General features: G+C 57.9%; 1 protein-coding gene across 1 annotated transcript in view; it reads left to right on the top strand.

The window, feature by feature from the left end:
* The first annotated feature begins 4,356 nt into the window (after window positions 1-4,356).
* TMEM132E (transmembrane protein 132E) overlaps window positions 4,357-21,978 on the top strand; it is a 53,114-nt gene continuing 35,492 nt past the window's right edge. The window contains exon 1 of the mRNA XM_032429109.1: window positions 4,357-4,432. Coding sequence (XP_032285000.1) covers window positions 4,366-4,432 — 67 coding nt within the window. The 5' untranslated portion in view covers window positions 4,357-4,365. The remainder of the gene's footprint in view (window positions 4,433-21,978) is intronic.

Here is a 21,978-nt window from a genome sequence, read left to right as displayed (position 1 = left end):
GACACCCATGCAGGGCACAGGGACCTGACACAGAGCCCCCCCCCCCCCCCCGCTTGCTGTTCGGCTGCCTGGCCAGAGAGTGGGGCTGTTCCACGGACCACCCAGGAGCTGGGGATCTAGGAAACCCCCCACCATTGCCAGTCCTCTCACTGGAAAGATACTTGGCCCCAAACAAAATGGGAATAGCAGAAAGGAGATGCCGCCACCAGGATGAGTAAGGTTTGGGGCAGAAGAGTTCACATACGCCAGGCCCTTCCTCCAGGCTGGGCTCCCCCTGGGTTTGCTCCTCTGACCTCCTACCCAGGTTCCAGTTGGGCTCCACGAGTAGACCTCACAGGGGAGGTCAGGGCAGTCTGCGGGGCTGGTAGAAAAGGACTGCAGGTAGGTACGAGCCCCCTTTCCAGGTAAATGACACATGGGATTGGAATAGTTGGGTCAGCAGGCTGTGTCTACCTCATTGTCAACCGCTTTCTCCCTGAGTCCTAGAACTGGCATTGCCAAGAGTAACAGGCCCATGGGGCATGGGGGTTGCAGTAATTTGGGCATTTTATGCCCCAGGTGGGCTGTCAGCAGCCCTCTGCTTCCCTAGGGCAAGGAGGATATATTGCCATTTGGAGCAACAGAGGGTAATCCGACCAGCTGCCCGGGCAGGAGACTCCTGGTCCGTGAAGGGTAGATCCACCGAGGGGGTACCAGAAAAACCTGGGACTGAAATGACATAGCAGGCCATGCCCCCTTCCTGACCCTGGGCCTCAGTCTCTGCCATAAGAGCAAAAATGCATGCTACCCTATAACCTATAACAGTGGTGAGCAATCGTAAGCTTAATGTCTGTCTTCCCCTCTAGAATATAAGTTCCATGAGGACCAGCTAGGTCTACCTTGCTCTCTGTCATGAGCAGGGCCTGTGGTCCTGTGATGTTGGAGATACTCACCAAAGTGTGGTGAAGGGGTGGGGGGGGGGGGGAAACGGGGGGGGGGGGGGGGGGGCTATTTTCCCCTCCCCCAAGAAAGGGGGGGGGGGGGGGTAGAGAGAAGAACCAGAACACAGGGTTCAGTTTCCAGAGAAGTCCAGGAGAATGGGCTGAAACTGCTGACCCACGTCAGCTGCAAACACCTGTGGAAGACAGCTTGGACCACCTCACTGGGGGCAGTGTGTCCTCAGCTGAGAAAAGCAACTGTGTCCCTCCCCTAGACTTACTCTTTACAGGCCCTGTGCCCCTTCCAGCTGGGGAGGTGGGAAGGAGTGGAAGACCTTCCTGCTTCCTTCCTCCTCTTCCTGGAGCCCCCGCCCCCATCTCTGAAGGTGGCTTCTTTCCCCCTTTCTCCCGCACACGGAGCCTGATTGCTGGCTTGCCTCTCAGTGGGATGGTTAATAAGCCCTTGGGTGACATTAATTGCCATCAGGCATTAGGGGCCTAATGAGAATCCAGCACCTTCCATCCCAAGGGCCTCCCAGAGCCGGACCAGCCCTCCCTAGCGGCACCTCAGAGCTCCAGACAGATGTGGGCGTGGGGGAGGGGCACCAGCGGCTCTCCGCAGGCCCCAGTTCTAAGCTGAGGGACAACAGCCGGCAGCCAGGGAGAGGGGAAGCTTCCAGGATCGCTCCAAGCCTATTTTCCAAAAAGAAGATGTCACTTTCCTGGATGAAAAGGAAACTCACAGGGTCAAGAAGTCTGGGGCAGAGTCAGGTACATGGGGGGCAGAGACTGAGCACCCCAGCTGGCCTTGCTCCGAGCTACCTCACCCCACACTCTCAGACTGGTTGAGCGCAGAAGTATGAGGGAGTGACTCTCAAGATCCATAGCCACCGCGCCGCCCCCCCCCCCCCCCCGCCCATAAGAGCTACGTCCATAGGATTGAAGACCCTGTCTGTCCCGAGTTGAGTGGGATTGTGATGCGGCCCCTGGGGGTTGGGGCACGATACCCAAGGATGCTATAAAATCATTGCCATTGATCGAACGCCTGGCTGACTGTTGACGGTTGACTTGTCGGGTCTGATCTGGGTTGCGCTCTAATGGAACCGGCCTGACGGTGGGAAAGACGCCACCCCAGGCTCCCCTCCCCCTCGTCAGCAGGTGCCTGGGTGAGTGTGCAGGAGGGGCAGTTCCCTACCCCCACCCCAGGTCCCTTTAAAGGCTTGCAAAACAACCTGTAGGAAGGCATGTCCCCTCCTCTCCACCCCCCACCCCCAGCAGCGGACGGGTTTTTCCCCAGCTGCGCCCCGGTTCCATCCCGAACGGAGCTGAGCCGGCGAGCTCCGGCGCGGCGGAGGGGCTGGGCGCGGCAGCTCGGTCGGTTCCCACCCAGTGGCCCCGAGAGCCCCGCACAGACTCTGGGGGTGGGGGTAGGGTGCCCCCTCCCCGCGCCTCCGGCAGAGCCGCTGTAAAGCACGGCGGGCGCCTGACGAGGAAGGTGCTTCCTTTCAAAAGGGACATCGGTGGCTGCGGTGGCGTCTACCCCGGGGGAAATGCAGCCACCGCAGCCGGCCGGCCCCACTCGGGCCCCAGCGCCAGCCTACAGTGGGGAGGAAAAATAAAACATAAAAGAGAGGCGAACGGAATCGCGAGGTCTGCCGCGGCCCGAGTCTCATTAAGGAGCCGCGCGCGCCCCCAGGCTGGGAATGCGGAATGGACACGTGGACCCGGGTGGGGGGGGAGCGGTGTTGGGGGGGTCTCCGAGGCGCGCGAGTCGTGGGCCGCGCGCTCCGGGCCCACGTGACCACGGGGAATCTGGGAGGGGAGGGGAAGGGAGCGAGCGCGCCAGGCTCGGCGCCCGCTCCTGCCGGGGTGGGCGCTGAATGCCGGACGGGGGAGGAGGGCGGGCGGGCGCGAGTGTGTGTGTCTCTCTCGAGTCATTTACGGCGGAGCAGCCGGCGCGAGCGCCGAGGAGGCAGCGGCGGCGGCGGCGGCGCCGGCTTCGTGCAACTGTGGCTCCCCCCCCCCGCCACCTCCTCTCGCTTTTTGCTCCTTGATTCTTCTCCCCCCACACACGTCCATGGGGAGCCGGCCCCCCTGCCGGCACCTCCTCTCCGCTCGGCCCCCTAGGCACCAGCTGCCGTCTCCCTGGCCGCGGGCTGCGCGGGCGCCCGGTGCCCCGGCCCCTGGCGTGGCGCCCGGGTCTCGCCGCCCGCAGCCCCGGCTGGCGCGGCGCTCCGCTCGCCCAAACTGACTCCGAGAGAGAGGGAGCCGATGCCCAGCTGCACCAAGACAGCGGGCGAGCGGGCGTCCGGGGGCAGGCCGGGGGCGGCGGGGAGACGGAGACGTCGGAGACTCTGAACCCCGGAAAAGTTCAAGGTTTGTGCAGGTCCCCCCGGGGAAGGCGACGAGCGAGGCGGAGCTGCGCGCCCGTCTGCTGAGACAGCGAGACCTGGGAGGAGAGGGGGACGGCCCGGAGCCGCCGCGGGTTGGCCGAGCCCCTCTCCATCGTACTACGGCTGACGGCCGGGAGGCTGGAGTCGGCGCCCCGGGCAGGGAGGGCGCGGGTCCGGCGCCTTAGCCGGCTGTCCCGCTCCCCCGCTTCTCCAAGCCGGGTCTCCATGGGGCAGCCCGTTCCGGCCGCACCACCCTCGCCCCAGCCGCGGAGCCGCTGCCCGGGCAGGCGGCGCTGAGCCAGCCTGCGTGGAGCCCGGTCCCTGGTCGAGACTGGAGAGAGCGCGCTGGAGCCGAGCAGCGAGCTCTGCGAGGGGACGAGCCGCTGGCCGCCAGCCTCGGGCATTTTGTCCCGGCGTCGCCTAGGGTGGTGGCGACCCGCGTCGCCGGTCTCAGCACTGCACGGAAACTTTTCCTGCTCCAGATGGATTAAAGTTGCCTGGATTTTCTCTTTCTTTGCGAAAGAAATCATTCATTTGCACCTAACCTGGGATTTTTATGCTGGGGCTGCTGCAGGGCGCTTGGAGGAAGGAAGCCGCGCTATCTATGTGGGATTACTACCGAAACCGAAGAAACTGGGGCTTGCGTCGGAAATCTGCACCCTCGAGCGAGTTCGGATTCGAGCTGGGCCTCGGGCCTGGGGGATCCAGCACTTGGCTCTAGGCAGTCCCCGAGACGCCAGTGGCCACTGGGCTCCGGGACCGCACGTGCGGCTCCCCCCTCGCCGCACAGATCCTGCAGGGGGCACCAGCCCAGGGAGGTGGAGGCTCCTCCCGCCCGGAGCTGCGCCCCTACCAGCTCCGAGGGTGTAGCCGGCCGCGCCTGGGACGCCCCCTCCCCTCAAAGTGTCCCCGAATTGCACTCCCTGGCCCCCAGAGCTTCAGCAGAGACATTCGGGCGCCGCGGCCACCCTGAGTTGGATGTGACCGAGCCCAGCCTGGGGCCAAGTCGTCGACGACTGTTGCCCCCTCGGCCCCTTCCCGCTCCAGCCTCGGCCATGGCCCCAAGGATGTCGGGCCGCGGCGGCGCCGCCCTGCTCTGCCTCTCGGCGCTGCTCGCCCACGGTAAGTGTCGCGGCGCGGACTCGGGAGTGAAGATGCGGCGTGCGCCGCTGGAGGGGGCACAGAGGAGACTGGAGAAAGGCGAGCCTCCACCCCCCGGACTCGCAGCCGCCGCTCCCAGCCGGGCATCTCGGGCTGCAGCTCGAGTTACCTCCAGCTCCCCCAGCCCTTTGGCGGGAGCGGAGGCTGCGAGCCCCGCCCTGGGGACCGAACCCGGCCCCAGAAAAGGGCGGGGGGGGCACTCCACAAGAAGGGTCCAAACCCGAGAGTCTGGGGGCGTGTCCGCCCACGGAAATCTGTGGGGATCCAAGGGATCCGCTAGATCGTGTCCGGGCCGCCCCTCCTTCCACTCGCACCCCCGCAGCCGGCGGGGCTGGGGGCCGGCTGGGTTCGCGGGGATCGTGTCTTCTCCGCCCCTGGTGTGCAGGCCGGTGCGGGGCCGTGCCGCCCGCCGCCTAGCTTCCTGCGGAGGTCCTCGGGAAGGGAAGTGGACTGACGGGGGCCCGGGGAGCCGCGGCTGCTCGCCGCTCGCCGCCCACGGTCCTGTGAGCTGCATCTAAATGGCCGGCTTAGCCGAGCCCGGAGGGCGGGGGTCTGGGCCACGGGCACAGGCCGGGGCGGCGGGCGGCGCGCGGAGGGAGCGGGCTCCGCGCTCTCGCGTTCTGCAATCTGTTGCGTCTGCTCCCTAGGCTCGCCCGGGGCTCCGCGGTAAAGGGGGTGGGAGAGGGAGGGGCCGGGGCTGGCGCGCTCTGGCAGTGGGACAGCAGGGGTACGGGTAGGGGACAGAGGGTCTCTGAACACCCCCCAGAGTGGAAACTCCGATCCGACGGGAGGAGGCTGCAGCGGGCCTTCTGCAAGCTGCAGGCGCTCCAGGAGGCGAGGGGCGCTGACCGAGTGGGGAGGGAGAGAGCTGGGGCGGAGGAGGAGAATGGAAAAGAGAGGCCCTCTGCCCCCTCCCAACGTGAAGCCGGAAGACCTGGGACACATTTCCCCAACGGGGGTGGGGGTGGGGGGGCTTTGTTGCCCTCTGCTGAGGGGTGCACCCAGCCTGGACAGGCTGGAGAGGGACTTAGATGGAGAGACCAGTAGGCTCTCCTGTTGATGCAAGACCCTCGGTATGTCGTGCTCAGCTTTTGCCCACATCTGCCCAGTCCTGAGGCTGCCCAAGCTCCCCTTGAGCGCGCCCACGGCCTCTAACCAGCTGCCTCTCATCCTGACCAAGGCGCGTTCTCAAGGTTGGAAGAATAAGGAAAGGAATCGGCTCCGGGAATCTAGGGTCCTGGGGTTAGTAGGGGTGGGGAACAGGCTGACCTCCCTCGAGGGTGGATTGGTTCTTCCCGGCTGGGGGTGACCCTGGGATGGGAGCTGTTTGGAGTTCAGTTCACCAGACACAGCCAAGCTCAGTTCTTTATCAGAAGAATGGGCAGGGCAGCGGGAGGGGGTGGGGGCAGGGGGAATGCAGCTGGGAACCAGAAATCTCGGCTCCGTGTGCAAGAGTGAGGGCGGGGAGGGGGTGGGGCGGTGGGCTCTGCGGGTCTGCGCACTGGAGCTGTAGGGGCTGCGCTGGGGACCTGGCCCTGGTGAGCAGGGGATCTGGGCGCCTAGCAGGAGGAAACTGAGCCCAGGCCTGGGTCTAGGCGTGGTTCTGCCCCACTCTGCGCCTTGTGTCTTGTCGCCTGAGTTCCCTTTCTAAAACCCAGCCGTGGCCCCACCTGGGGGCAGCTCAGACGCTCTTATTAGGTTCCCACTGCCCAGCTTCCCGAGCCCTCAAGCCTGGCGTTAAAGACCCTTTCTCTTTCCTCACGTGCCAGAATCCTGCCTGCTTCCTAAGATCCAGCCCCAGTAGGGCCTTGCCCTCCTGGCGCTGCTTCTCTGGAGCGTTAGCCGTCTGCTTCATTTTCTCCTTAGACGTCCCTGTCTTCCCTGTGCCCTGTTAGTCCTGGAGTGGTGGAGGCAGACCTGTGGGCTTATTCTCCACTGTCCCTCCGCACAACCAGTGCTTAGCCCGGTGCGGGTACACACAGGACCCAGGGCTGGCTGGTGAGCTGAAAGAAGCTGTTGACAGAGGTGGGGTGGGAGTCCCCCCCACTGAGCAGGCATTTTCCCTTCCTCATTATCCCCGCTCCCTTTCCGAGCTCCTTCCCTGAGTCCCCATCCCTTGCCTCATTCTCCCCTTCCTTGAGGAAGAGTGCCAGCAGATGCTCAAAGCTTAGGGAAACACCCCCCAAAGATGGATAAGGCCAGAATCACAGAAGATCCACCCCCCCAAAAAAACCCATCTTCCCTGGACCTTCTTCCTTTAAGGCTGCCTGACACCTACCCACCCAAACAGTTCCTCTATCAAGAAAAGGGTACATGGACTTCGTCTCACTTCAGGCTTGCTCTTGGTTGGGATCTCTGGGCTCTTCAAAGATGCCGGGGTTCGGGAGGGGGAAGTTGCAGGTTTTGGTGCCTGGCAGGCTACTGAGCCCACAGACTTCTGACCACACAGCCAGACTGAGAGCCAAATAGCCTGGGTTGCTGTCTGACTCTGGCGCCATCGGGCAGGGTGACCTTGGGCTGTCTCCCTCATGTTCCCCATCTTCCACAAGCAGTGTGGCCTCCCGTCCCTCTCCTTTCTCACTTTCTGCCAGGACCGCTGGGCAGATACCATGTGTGAACGGAGCCCCACTATCTTTCAGGGCCCAGCTCAGCCTGTGGGGTGACAGCCCAGACTCCACTCTTGGTCTCCAGGCTTCTGCCAGAGAACATCTGAGAAGGCCACTTTCCCGCATCTGGCCTTTGGGGAGGCTTTCTGCTCCATTTTTAGTTTGAATGGGAGTTTAGGGGGGTAGGGTGCTGGTGAAGTCTGTGGTAGAGCTGATAATGTCAGCCTCCTACTCAGTAACCTTCACTGCTGCCTATAGGATCAAGGATCCCCTCTTTGGCCCCCAGAATCAAAGGCCCTATATGATCTTGTCTCGAGCCGCATCTTCACCTCGGGGGCAGGCACTGCCTGCCCGGCATCCTCCATGCATCTTAGGAGGTATCACCCTACTCACCTCCCTGCCTCTCTGCTTTTGTGCCCAGCAGCTCCTCGCTCTGGAATACCAGCCTCCAGAAGTCCTTACCCAGACATCAAAACCCAATTCCAACCTCATCTCCTCCAGGGAGGCTGCCTCTCTTCCCCCTTGGCTTCCCACCAGTGGCTCCCACCCTGTAACAGAGGCGAGTGCTCTTTCCAGTGCAGCCTCAGCTCTTCGTGCCACCTTCCCAGCACTCCTCCGGGGCCACAGTGTGTGTGCGTGCGTGTGTGTGCACACGTGTGTGTGTGTGAAGGGGGGGCGTGGGCATATCTATGTGTGCACCCGTCTTGGTCTCCATATCCTTGCATTTAGAGCAGGTGCTGCTCTAAAATTCTTCATTTTTGCCCCATTCTCCAGCGCTTGACACATAGTAGGTGTTCAGAAGAAATGAATGGGCTGGGAAGACAACTCTGTATGGAGAGTTGTTTCATTTGCCCAGTGACAATTGGAAAGGGAGCTCTGGGGCGTGGGGCAAAAGCCGGGACAGGGAGGGGCTAGGCAGAGACACCAGGAAGAGAGCAAAGGAATGGGGCAGAGCCACACCACACCCTCTAGAGGGGCACATACAGGGTACACGTATCTGGAGTGACATGTTATAACATCGCTCCAGAGGTTATGAGTGTAGTGTCCCATGGCATTCTGACTACATGACCTCAAATGCATGTGTCCTTACGTGCAACTGGCAACCGCGAGTTTCCCCGGTGGGTTTGGTCCGCGCTCTTTCCACCCCACTGATGACCCAAGCTCTGGGCTCCTTTGGAGAGGCAGGAGGGACCACAGAACAGGGTCAGCACTGACCTTTGGGATGCTCCGTCACTGCTGGGAGTGAGAAGTGATGCTCCCCCGCTCCCCCTGCAAGCACACACACCCATCTTCATCCTGGCCACATGGAGCCCTACACCACAACGCAGCCTTGTTATGTTTAAGACCAGTAGGTGGGGATGTGTTATAAACTTGGTGGCAGAAAATGAGCTTTATTAGAATCCTGAGGATAACTCAGTGCTTGGCTGGAGGAGGTAAGGCCACGTTGGAACACGAGGGGAGGACGTGGGCATCTCCTAGACCCTTGCTGGGGGCCTGTCTGGAACTGATGGCCCCCAGACCTGAGATTGGCAGTGAGTGCTCGTGAGGCTGCAGAAATCAGAAACCGAGACCCTTAGAGGCACCAACTCCAACCACCAGGGTCTGCCTGCCCACCTGGGGCGGGGGGCGGCAGGGGGGGCTTGCATGGTGGGGGTAGGGGAAGGGTGGGCTTTGCTGCCCTACCCATGGTGATGTCCATCCACAACCTGAAACTGAAAGAACCACACAGAGCCACCACCCCAATCTTCATGCAAATGAGGACTTGGGCGCTCAGAGAGGGAAGGGGCCTGGCCAAGGTCACCCTGCCAGTGTGTTCTGGAATCAGAACCAACACCAGAGCCTAAAGGGGGTTCCTGGATTGGTGGGCCACTCTGCAGAGATCCTGCCACCTCTGCTATCCCATCTCCCAAGGGCTTTTTGTCCAAAGATACACTTCTGGCCTCAAGCCCACCTGGAGTCCCAACCAGTCAGGATAGCCAATCACAATGGTGGTAATAGGCCTCGGGGAGCACTACAGGGGAGCATGGAGGAGTTCCAGAACTTGATCTTCAGCTCTCTTTCATGAGCTCGAAGTCCAGTTGAGGAGACTAGAAAAAGGGCCAGATTCTGAAATTCAAGGCAGTTTGAAATCAGAGTCCCCAGCAGACAGGAAACAGGGGTTCAAAACCTGACTTTGTCATCCACTTGCCATGCAACCACAGTAAAGGATCTCCCTCTCTGAGTTTTTTCCTCCTGTGCCAAGGAGGGGACAGTGCCCGGCACGCCCACTCCCACATCTCTTCTTGTGATGGACAAGCCTGCTGTTTCGTCCCTTATGTTTCTCCGCCCCATGAGGGGCCTCCCTCCACTGATGGCCCCAGCAGATGCTAACTTCTTTCTCCCCATTCCCTCCTCAGGGTCCTCCTTACTTCTTCCTTGCCAGTACTCAGCACAGAATTTTAATAAGAGATTAATGAACCAGTTGTGGTGCGTTGTTTGTTTTTTTAAGAAAATGAATTTCTTTTTCTATTTTCCTTTTCTGTCTTTTGACATGAAAAGTGGGCCTCCTGACCATCAATTCGGCCAGCTCTGCCGTACTCCAGCTATGCCCAAGGATGGGGCAGTGTATCAGGGAGCACCAGCGCTGGGCTGGCTGCTGCTGGACAAACAGCCCGCCCCGGGGAGGGAAACACCGAGCCAGGTGAGGCCAGTGCAGTAACAGAGAGGGGCTAGCCCCTCTGGGGACACAGGCGGGAGAGGCCAGAAGTCATTTTCTCCTTTCTTCTGTCGTGTTTGCCCCTTTCGGCCCCTCCTTCCCCAACCCCCCCTGCCCACACATCCACCCCTGTGGGCTGGCACACACAGGATGAAGTGGATGATGGAAGCGATTGCCTGGTACTCAAGGCTTGTTGCAGGAGGGAATGAATGCGAGAACAAATAACTCAGTGCAGAAAAAGGTAAAAAAGGTAATTGAATAAAATCCCTTTTGCCTAAATTATCTAGAGGATTATCTGCCTTTGGAAAGTCCTGCTTTTTATCAACCTTGAATCCCTCCTACATTCCCTTCCTGCATTCTTGCCCACACCTTTTTGGCCTGTTAAGGATGGACAACTGGTTGCTCTCTTCTCTTGAGGGACTCTTCCTTCTCTGTCCACACTGGATGCAGGGCGCAGGATACATGCGTGCTGGTGGATTCTGCAGCTTGTCTCCACGTCCTAGGCCCGTACCTCGGGGCCCTCAGAGCTGGGAGAGTGATATGCCCAGGGTCACCTAGATAATCGGGATGACACTCATGATAGTTGAGGTTTTCAGAGGCATCTCCCCCCAAGAATCCAGGTCTGAACGGCGTCGGACCTTACAGGGCAGGCCCTCTGGCAGCCAGGACACCCTGAACCCTGAAGCCCTGCCCAGGGACACGGCCCCGGAGGTGGCCAGCCCTCACACAGAATGAGCCACAGCTACACTGAGTGATAGCCTCTCTGTTTTTCTGAGGGAGAGACAGAGAGAAGGGAAAATGGTTTCTGCCCCCCAGGAGTGCCCAGTACGACAAGGGGGACACAGTCTCATGCCAGAGAGTCCCCAGTCTGATGGAGGAAGCACAGCCCCAGCCCTCAGAGGTAGCCTCTGTCCTCTTGCTTGGTGACGGCCTGACGGTGAGAGACAAGAGGGCCACCTCTGCCCAGAAGTGTAGGGCCCCACCTTGCAGGCCTCCTCCTCCGCTCCCCACCGCCCCCGGGGGCTGTTGGAGAGCATGGCTCTGGGCCAGGAGCAAGTATATTTTTGGTGGCTTGGTACGGATGACACAGCAGACTTGTCACGGCAGGAGAACGGTGTCGCTGGGAGCTCGCATGCACGCCCACTCGGTCATGGGCACACCCAGACGCGCTTGAGAGCTCAGACGGCTCCTTGGAGTTCAGATGCAGCCTCTCATTGGATCTCCACAGTAGATCCCCATTTTACAGAGAGCAAAACTGAGGCTCCACAGAGTCCTCGCCACACCAGCTCTTGAGGTCACACGTTCTGACCCTGAATACGGAAGTCTTTTTGCCGTACCTCCCCATCTCACACATACAGGGAAGAAGCACAGACGTGGACAGACAGACATGTGGACCCATAGACCCGAGTGGGTCCCCCTCATCTCGAGCCCCTCTTCCCCCTTGCTCTCTAGGCTTCTTTCAGTCTCTTGAATGAATGGTGCTCTTTTCCGTGTCAGAGCCTCTGTACGTGCTGTGGCCTCTGACCAAAACACCTTCCCATACCTGTCTCCTACTCGGCCTTCAGGTCAGAATGTAACCACACCTCCTCTTGGAAGCCCACCCTGATTCTCAGATCGACAAAGACCCACTGCCTTCTGCAACTCATTGCCGATTTGCCCTGTGTATAACTGTACTGCATGGCCTCTCTGCTGGCCATAGCCTGAGTGGACCTGGACGGTGTGTGGCTTCTTCCCTGCCGCTGTATTCCCGGGGTCTATTGGGATGTCTGGAATAAAATAGGCATATAATGATTTGTCAGATGAGTCAATGAATGTACCCTTGTGCACATACTTGCACATATAGACATCTTCCTTGTCACTCAGTGAGTATTCAGTTGGTGCTTCCTGTGGGCCAGGCACTGTTCTAGGCACTTGCCGCGATCAGGGAGTATAGCACAAATCTCTGTATTCATGCAACCTGTATTCTTGTGGAAGGCGGGGAGAAAGGCAGACAGCAAGTAATACATATGTTAAATAAGTGGACTGTATCATCTGTTAGAAGGCAAAAGGGGCTAAGGAAAGTAAAAAAGGTAGGGTAAGGGCATTGGGGATGCGTGTATGTGTTGGGAGAGGTTGTGCAGTATAGAATGAATGCTCGTCTGATAGAGGGGCATTAAGCACACTTGCGGGAGGTGAGGAAGCACACTGAGTATGCGAATATTGCAGATGGCAGCCGTCGGGCAGGAGTGGGCTTGACCATTCAGATACAGCGAGGAGGCCCTAGGGGTGGAGGCCAGAGGGTCTGGACACTGCGAGATGAGGAGGATCGGGGGAAATGGGTGGGGGCGAGGGAGGCTCTTGTAAGAACATTGACTTGTAGGCTCAGTGAAAGGGGGAGCCATAGCAGAGTTTAGAGCAGGGGCGACCTGAGCTGACCCACAGCTGCAGGCTTGCAGAGCTCCAGAAACTGCAGGGTCAGGGACTGCCCCCACACACACACTCAGTGCCGCAGGGAGGGGACCTCTGCTACTCCCTTCAGCCCATTGATCCTCACAGTCCTGGCTGTGGCCACCTTCCCTGCTGCCCCACCACCACCCCATGCTAGGGGGGCAGGAGCAGGGTATGCCGGGGGCCGGCTGCAGCAGAGACCATCCAAGGAGTGGCCAAGCTGATGTCCAGCCCTGCCTGGCCAAAGGAACCGTGTGGCTGTCCTGGCCTCTTCCGGCGGGCTTGGACCGCTTGTCTGTAAAATGGGGCTGCAGCACTGGATGCTTCCTCGGCCTCTTCTTGCTCAAACCCCCACCGTCGCCTCCGTGGCGGAAGCCAGACCCCAGCGCCTTCATCTCAGCTGAGACATTTGGGATGCTGAGCTAGCCTCGGTTTGTTTCACAGATTCTGATTTTTTAACTAATTGTCTCCTTTTGCAAAAAATTCACTCCAGAAGCAAGGGGGATTATAGGCACTTGTTTGGATGGCGATCTTACACCACTCTGATTTGGGGAGGATGACAGCCAGGATGTGTGCAGGCTCTGTGGGCAGGGAAAGCAAAACCCCATTTCCCTGGATCCCTGAGCGCCCTACAGGGACTCCGGATTACCTGTTGCTTTGACCTCTCTGCCTGTCCCCACTTTATGTCTGCAAGTGCTCAGTTGGGGGCCCCTCCTTCCACCACCAGCCCCTGCCCCTGCAGGACCATGGCAGCCCACGCCTCTTAGGCCGGGAGGTGACCTGCCCTGGGGTGGCGGTGGGGGGGGGGGTGAACCACACCCTCCCCGGCCCTGTCCCTCTTGGGGAGAGCGAGGTGGTATGGGGCCTTTGTCCAATAGGAAGGAACTCTTGGATTGAAAATAGGAAAAATTACCATTTTCTCAGCTGCCAGCACAGCAGAGAAATGATCTCAATTTTCTGTGGCTGTTCTCGGCAGGAGAAAAACTGCCAGCCGCCTGCCCCATGCATGAGAGGTCTGAAATGCTGGAGAAGGGAGGCTGGAGCTGGGGGAGGTGGTGGGGTGAGCAGTGGGGGGGACTTGCATCGTGCAGGGGGCTGGGCTCCCCACTCAGGCCCTGCAGCCCTCCTCCAGCCCAGCCCCCACTGACCACAAGCCTGTGTCAGAACACCTATTGAATTATCTGATTACCTCAGTTGTCACTTCTGTTAACTGAGCACTTACTATGTGCCCCACCCTGTGCTGGGCACCAGGCATCTTTCCCATGGGGCCAGGAGTAGACTTTGTTCCATTTTGTTTTAGTCCTGATGCTCATAGCTCTCCTCCTCTACCCTCACTTTTTCCCTGCCCTGGACTCTAAAACCAACCTGCCTGGCTTTGTCACTTCCTATGTGACTCTGTGCCTCGGTTTACTCATCTGCAAATGATTATGAAAATACCCAGCTTCCGGGGTTGTTACGATTACATACATGAGTCTTTGTTTCATGTCAGACACTGAGGATAGTGCCCGGCACATGCTAAGTGCCCCAAAATGATGGCTGTCAATGTTGTTGTTATTAACATGGCTAGTGCATGCTAGGCACTGTGTTAAATGTAAAAATGAAGAAAATATGGTGCCTGTCCCAGGAGGGGCTTCTAAGGGGGTGCCCGGGGCAGATGAGCTGTGTCTGCACAGACTGTGATACAAGGCAGTCATAGGTGTGTCGGGAGGGATAAAGAGGGTCATGGAGGGGGAAATCTCATAACTAGTCCAGAGATCAGGGGAGGCTTCCCAGAAGAGGTACCACTTCAGGAGGCCTTAACAAGGTTTGAGAGTTCTGCCTCTGAAGACTAATCAATCAGCATCTACTGTGTGTCTGATACCCTGGGGAGGACAGAAACACAGGACAAAAATGGCTCTTGGCCTACAAATTCAGTCCAATGAGGGAGAACCACGGTTGCCTAGGAAGGAGTAGCAGGACAGGGGGCTAAATGCAGGGTATATCGTTGGTAATTCTTTACCTGGATGCTCTTTTGAGACCCCTCATAACTTTGACCCTATGTTCTGTGGAGTGCTGAGGAGCTACTGAGTGTTCTGGAGTGAGGGAGTGACGTGATCAAAGCAGGGTTCTCTGTAATGACTTGGTTGGGGACAATTTGCAGATTGGAGCAATGCTGAAGGACGCTGTTGAGTGAGGACTCTGGGGATGGGAAGTGACCACTAGCTGTCATAAGAGGTACCACCATATGGCAAAGAGCCCACCCTTAGAACCAGAGAGACAGATCTGAGTGCTGACTCAGCCACTTGCCCATGGCCTGACTTCTTTCTACTTCTTGGTTCCTGCCTCTGTTGAGATCTGATGGCAGATGTGAGATCCAGAGCCTGCAGCCTAAGGCTCATTGTTTGGAGCTGTCTTGATTATCCCAACAGCTAAGGCCCAGAGAGCCAAAGGGACTCGCCTAAGGCCCACAACCATTTCTGACCCCCTGGGGGTCCACGAGTGTCAGGAGTCCTGGGGAACGTGGCCTGGTAGGAGAAGTGAGAGAGACGAGAGCACCCTCAGTATTTTCAACAAACGCCCAGCCTCTCCCCTCGTTCCCCAGCCCAACTGGCAGCCAGAGGTCAAGGGGTCAGATCCCCAGGGGTCACAGCCAGCGCTTGGACCCCAGGAAAGCCTCAGAAGAAGCCATGTCAGCTCAGAGAATGGTGTAGGTTTTTCGAGTCACACAAATGTAGATTTGAATCTCAGCCCCACTGCAGTGCAGCTGGGTGACCCAGAAGCATTTGCCTGCCTGTCTCCCTGAGCCTCGGCTTCCCCGTCAGCAGAATGGGAGTAATGGCGTCACCTCTCTGGGGCGGGGCTGCTGCAAGGGTGCAAGGATGGAAGTGCCCAGAACAAAAGCCGTGGGCCTGCTGGAGGGCTCAGTAAACATGGTAGGCTTGGTTTGTGTCCTTCTTTTCTTGCCTGGAGCCAGGCCTCGCTGCTGGGAAGCACAGTTAAGACGGTGCCAAAGACTTCCCGGAGATCGCTTTTCTGGTGGTTGGGTTTTTCTGTTTTGTTTTGTTTGGGGTCTTATTTTTCTTACCCTTGATGCCTCCTAGCAACATGCTGCCTGCTTTAAACGCAGCAGCGGCCAGCAGCCAGACCCTCTCCCTCCCTCCATTCTTCTTCCTGTCCCCGGGCGGGGGAGGCATTCCTGGGTCCCACATCTGGCCCCACCGCAATGCCTGGGTCATACTGGGCTGGTGAGGCCATGGCTTGTGGATATTTGCATTGCTTGCACGGTAGTTCTGCGCCGTTGCCAAAAATAGGTCTGGGGTTATAGATGCAGAGTCCGGGGCGCTCCTGAAACACTTGGTCTGATGCATCCTGCAGCCCAAAGCACATGCAGATCCTGGTCGCAGGGCTGCCTCGTCTCCCTCTTGGGTCTCAGGTTCTTCATCTGCAGACAGGAGGGAAAAAAGCAAACCCGTCCTGTAGGGCAGTTGGGGGCAGGGTAACTGAGGTCATTCACCCTGCTGGCGAGTCAGAATTTGGTACAGGTCACTGTAACCATTTCTTATTCATCATGAGCCCCTAGGAGTCACCTCAAATGATCCGACCCACCCACAGGGCCCCTGTCTCCCCAGCCTCCCACTGTGTCCTTCCTCTGCCTCTGGGCTATCTCCATCAGCCACCTGCCTCAGATAGAGCCTTCCTCCCGCTGGAGGTGGGTCTCTGGGTCTCTGAAATCCAATGGAGATAGACCCGGAGCCACCTCTATAAGTTACATTTTCCTAGTTATCACAGAGAAGAAGTAAAAAGAAACAGGTGAAATGAATTTTAATATATTTTAACCAATATATACAAAAGGTTATCATTTCAACATGTAATCAGCATAAAAATTAGTAAGGAGGTATTTTACGTTGTTTCTTTTTAATTCTGTATTAAATCTTCGAAGTCTCTTGTGGTTAACTTCTACAGAAGCACATGGCAATTCCAGCTAGCCCCATTTCAGTTGCTCAGTAGCAAAGCCGAGAGAGTAGCTGCCGTCCTGGACAGGGCAGGGCCAGGTACTCCCCAAGGACGCTACCAAATTCTCCCCTGGGAGCTTCCTTCAGGGGCCCTGGGATTGGTGAGCTGGGCCACTGGCCTTTCAAATGCAGTCCTTGGAGATTCCCTGCCCACGAGAGCCTACTCAGCTCCTTCCCAGCCCTGGTGTGACTCATGCTGGCCAAGGTGACCTATCCATGCAGGGGCTCCCAGTCCCCTCCCGGAGGCCACCTTTCTTCCGTCTCTGCCCTGAGATCCTGTAAACCATGCGTCAGATCAAGTCACTCTCCTGCTCAGAACCCTCTACCTCACTAAGCGGGAAAGCCAGAGTCCTCACGGTGGGTGACAAGGCTGGCATGATCTGTCCCTTTTCCTGGCCGGATCTTCCTTCTCAGCTGCTTGGGCCCCCCAGCCCTGTCCTCCGCTGTCCTCACACACACCAGGCACCGAGCCTTAGCGACTTGTCTCTTGGTGCCCCTCCACCTGGCCTCTTCCCCCCAATAAGCGTGACTCATGCCCCCACCCTCTTCAGGCCTCCCCTCAAATGCATGTCTCAGAGTGGCCCTCCCTGGCCATCCCCTATCCATGGTAGCCCTGCCCACACCTCACTCTGCCCCCCACTGTCTCCCTTTACCTGACATGGTGTGTAGTTATGTGTCTCCTGACTGACACCCCCCTTGGGATGGAAGCTCCTGAGAGCTGAGACCCCGGCTGTCTTGTTCACTGCTATATTCATTCCCAGCGCCTGGATCCATGCCCGGCACACACGAGATGCTCAGTACACACGTGTGGAATGAAAGAATAAAAACGTTGCTCCTTCCCCTCCTCTCACCTTTCTCCCCAGAAAGCCACTGGGACAAGAGATCTGAGCGTTAAATGGGTGACAGAGACCAGAGAGAAATAATTTCTTCCTTCCTTCCTTCCTTCCTCCCTTCCTTCCTTCCTTCCCACACTCATCTGCCATATCCTAACTTTGTGGTCTTGGGAAAATTACGTCACTGCTCGTGGCTCAGTTTCCACATCTATAAAATGGGAGAACAAGAGTACCTGTCTCATACGGTTGTTGTAATGAATCAATAAATGCGCATAATGTGCTTGGAGCAGCGCCTGGCTGGTAGTTAAATGCTCAGGAAACGGTAACGATACTTTTGTTCAGCACATGGTTTTGAATACCTACTCCGCGCCAAGTGCTGTGACAAACAGTGGTCATGCAGCAGTGACAATGCGGTCACCGGCGGATGTGGGACAAGGATGCAAACACTTGTCGTGCAGTAGGATCCGTGCCAGGGTGGCAGAGGGGCAGGTGACCGGCCTCCCCTGGACTCTGGAAAGGGGCGGCTGCGGTGTCCTGTCATTTTGCAACAATCAGTGCCCAAGTCTCTGTGAACTGGTGAGCTGAGCCCCAGTGGCAGCAGGGGTGGCCATTCTGTCCCCCGCCGCACCCAACCAGCTCCTGCCGAGTGCTGGAGAGAGTCCAGCTAGCGGCGAGGGAACCTCCTTGCAAACAGCACCTACACCTGAGGTCACGGGGGTTCCAGGAGCTGGTGCATGTGACAGCCCCGGCTCTGTCTGGATGCCGGGCAGACAAGACATACTAGATAGATTATTACCCTCGCTACTGAAGTTCTGGCCGGAGGGAAGGCAGACAGCGGGGATCCCCATGCATAGCGCCCTCCCTGCGGCTGGCGCGCCATCCGTGCTTGATGAGCGTACTGAAAGCTGGTGCCCTCTAAAATCCTTTCTGCACCGTGGCACACAGGGGCCGCTCAGTGCAGCAAGATACTTAAAGTCAGAGCGCCTTGGGTCAGGGGAGCTAGATGGGAGCTTCAGGCCCCCCTCTCATCCTTGAGCCATCCCTATTTTGAAAGATAAGAACACGAAGGTCCAGAAAGGGACAGATTACACAGCGATGGGGCACGGCAAAGCCACACCTAAGACCCAGGGTCCTGATGCCCGGCCCAGTGGGCTTGTCATGTGTCTTCAGAGGTCTTGCATGAGGGTGTTGGAGGTGGGTGAGGGGGCAGCAAGGCCAACAATCGCTGGAGGAAGCCAGTTGGTCACAGATCTGGGTACCCCTGCCACGTCCAGCTTCCCCAGCGGCTGTATCTGGGGGATCTGTCTCAGCAGGCACGAGGTTTACACGGAGTAACCAGATTCCATCTCCAATAATCACATCACAAACAGCGTGAAATGTGAACTGTGGGGAAGCCTTTGCTAAATGTGCGACCCGTTTTCTTATTTTCCCTCCACCCGCCCTCTCCCCTTCTCTTGCTGCCGCATCACACACCCACACATGGATACACACGCAAGTGACCTGCATTCCCCAGGCATCGGGTTCAGGCCTTTGGTCCCAGCCCAGCGTAGGTCACTTAGGTCCCTGTTCAGCCCTCGAAGAGCAATTTCTCCTGTCTGGAGGGTGGGCAGGAGGAGGGGGTATTCACAGGTCAGTCTCTCACCCCTGATGTTTGCCACCATTCCCCGCCAAGACCAAGGAGCGTGGTGCCCTGGGCAGCTCAAAAACGGCTAGCGCACACTCTATCACCTTATCACAGGTAAGCCCAACCTGTGAAATGGGCGATCCTGATCCCCATTACACGGATGAGGAGGGGATGAGAAGGGAGAAGTGATGGGCCCAGGTCACGGATGGGGAAGTCTGCCTCTTCTCTGGACACTGTGCCTTCCACTCCCGCTGGGCCCTAGCTCCAGGTCCAAGGGCCCCCTGTGATATCGCCCCGATATCATAGAGGAAGTGTCACCCCCGTTCAGCTTGGTCCCAGGGCCGTCAACTCACCCATGCAGATGCCCCAGTTACCAGAGGGGAAACCAAGGCACAAAGTGACTGGTTCATCCACTGGTGCTGGCTTCCATCCTCATGTGTCTCAGCCCTCTGCCCAACATATGCTCCGCACCCATCCCTTTCCTCGGTCCCTGGCTGCTGCCTTGGGACCCCAGCGGGAGATTTGTCAGAGCAGAAACCCTGCAGGCCCCCTCCCTTTCTCCACACCCCTCAGAATCCAGATTCTCCTTGGCAGCCCTGCAAAGCTGATCTGCATAAAACCATCCCCGGGCCCTGCCTTTAAAAGTCTTCATCTTTTCTCTTCTCCCTAAATGGCCCCTAAATGATTTCTGTAAATTGCTCTAAGTAGCTCAAAAAAAAAAAAAAAAAAAGAAATAATAATAACTCAGCGAGTGGCTGCCTGACCAGAATGTGGATGGCTCTCCTCCTGCCTGGTCCCCACTCCCAGCTCCTTCCTGCCTGGCACCCAGACACAGAGCCCTCTCTCTGCCCCTTAACCCAGGAAGAGGTACCACCTCCTCATAGACCAGACTTTGCCTCCTCCCTCAGGCAGGAGGCTGCCCAAGTCAGGTGCATCCCCCATCAGACAGGGAGCTCCCCAGGACAGGGACATTCTTCCTTCCCCCACCAGGCTGGGGACTCTCCCAGGGTGAAGTTGTGCCTCCCTCATCAGTCTGGGGCTCCTCCAGAGAAGACAGTGCCTCTCTCATCAGATGAGAGGCTTTCCCAGGAGAGATTGTGCCTGCCCCATCAAGCAGGGGCTTCTCTCTGGGCAGGGCTAACTTCCTTTGTTCTGCAACCACTTCTTTGTAGAGCCTCATTTCCTTCACCCCACATTAGGAGCTTAGGCCCTGATTCCTAGACTGGGCTCCATTTCCATGACTCAATCAAGCATTCATTCATTCATTCATTGTACAAAGCTTTCCTAAATATCTCCTGTGCACCAGACACTGACGAGGTAGGTGTCTTTCCGCATATTTGGCCCCTTTGAGGTCCTCCTGTGACCAGGGCCCCCAGGCACAAGCCTGGTTCTCCTGGGGGTAGGGTATCCAGCCAGAGGGGATGAGCTAGCATCCCCTGGGGACATGAGCCCAGCCTCAGCCCCTGGTCACCATCATGACCTCCTGGCCTCTTTGCAGTGTGGACCACAGAGGGGGCCCTCTTGGGGAGCAGAGGTCAGAGGTCAGAGGCAGGAGGGAGGTGCTTCCACGAGACCCTGGCCTGGCCATCCTTCACTCCACAACCTCTCCACAAGTCCCCTCTACCCCCTCCCCCTGCTGCCCTGACCATCTCTTGGCCACAGGGGACTGAGATCAGGACCAGAAGACCTTGATCCTAACAAACTAGGCCCTAAAATGGCGGCACGGACTTGAACAAGTCTCTTCCCCCTTCTGGGCCTCAGTTTCCCTTTCTAAGATGTGACAGAATTGGACTCAATCAGTAATTTTCTTTTCTGGCCAGGGAAATACATAATATATAATATATATTACATAAATTATATATAATACAGTTAATAGATGATGTAGGTCAAAGAGCTATGGGTTAAATGGAGAGTAGAGGTGTCTCCCTGAGGGCTCATCTGCCCCACCTTCCCCTGTCACCCTGGGATGGCCCTGGAGACACCCTAGTGAGCCCAGCTGGCAAGCCCGGAGTCTCCTTAATCCATCTCTGAGGCCCCATCCACTCTGCCTGGATAGTGCTGCTCAACTGGGGGCAGTCGCTCCACCTCCCTGCCCCTGATCGCCTGGGTCCACATTCAGCCCCCCTGGTGGGGGTGAAGCCCATGAGAAGACTTGGCTCCTGCCTGGGCACCCAGCCCCCCCAGGACCCTTGAATGAGTCCAGCTTCTGATGAGAAATGCAGGCATGAGAGCTGCTCAGAAGGCGGCAGGTGGGGCCCCAGGGCAGCCCTCCCTGCCCCTGACAGGAGGCGGATTGTTCCAGATGGAATAAAGCCCGTTTGTCACCCTCCCTGCACTCTCTTTGATGTACAGAAGGAGGAAGGAGGAGAATAAACACAGACACAGCCCTCCGCTTCCTCTCCAATTTAATTGGAACCCAATTAAGTGAGTAATTGTTACAAATGTGAAATCACCTTCCACCAATTTGGGTTTGTGAGCCTGCACTCGTCATGAGCTTGTGGGACCCAGGCTGGGGACCCCAGCCCTGGCCCAGTAGTGCAGGGTTTCCGGGGCTGAGGAAGTGGTAACCCACAGGACCCTGGACCCCCAGCTGGGAGAGATGCAGGGCAGTCCTGTCCAGGCCTAAACACAGCCTTTGGCCTCCAGCCTCCGGGATCCCATTCAGCCAAACTTGATTGCCCCAAGATGTGGACTCCTCATCCCAGGTCCCGCAGACACTTGCTTGGTCTGACTCCGGGTGTATGGAATTAAGTGTCACCATCGAGGCAGGGACGTGGGTCCCCAGAAGACACGGGAGTGAAAAGGGGGAGGGGGCAGGTGTGAGTTATAGTGTCTGGGGGTTCAGGTGTAGGGAAAGGGGAGACAAAAAGAAATAGAACAACTCAGACAGCACTTCTGAATCTTGGCCACACATTCAGGAGTTTTTTAAAAAACTGCTTGTGCCTTGGGTCCCAGCCCTAGTGATTCTGAAGCCACTGGTCTGGGGTGGGGCATGGGCTCCCGGGTGATCCTTGAGACGCACTACTAGAACAAGACGGGAGGGCTGGTAGTAGGCAGGTGTCCCCTTCTAGGACCCGCCCAGACCTGCTGACCTGTGTGCCTGGGGAGGGGCCTGGGAACCTGCATCTTATAAAGCTTCTAGAACCGGGATGAGCCCAGGGGGGCTGCCGCCATGCTGGGGTCCTGTGCAGAGGGGACTTGGAGGCCCTGAGGTCCAGAGGCTGGGAGCCCTCGGAAGGAGGAAGGGGATAGAGAAGGTGATAGGAAGGACAGGCCTGTCCTATTTTTAAGTGATTTTTAAGAGAGACTTAGTTTTGTTTTTTTTGTCTT

The sequence above is a fragment of the Phoca vitulina genome, unplaced genomic scaffold, assembly GCF_004348235.1.
Source record: "Phoca vitulina isolate PV1807 unplaced genomic scaffold, GSC_HSeal_1.0 scaffold40, whole genome shotgun sequence".
In the NCBI taxonomy this organism is placed as follows: domain Eukaryota; kingdom Metazoa; phylum Chordata; class Mammalia; order Carnivora; family Phocidae; genus Phoca; species Phoca vitulina.
Note: the sequence above shows the minus strand (reverse complement) of the source record. Positions and strands in the feature narration are given on the sequence as shown.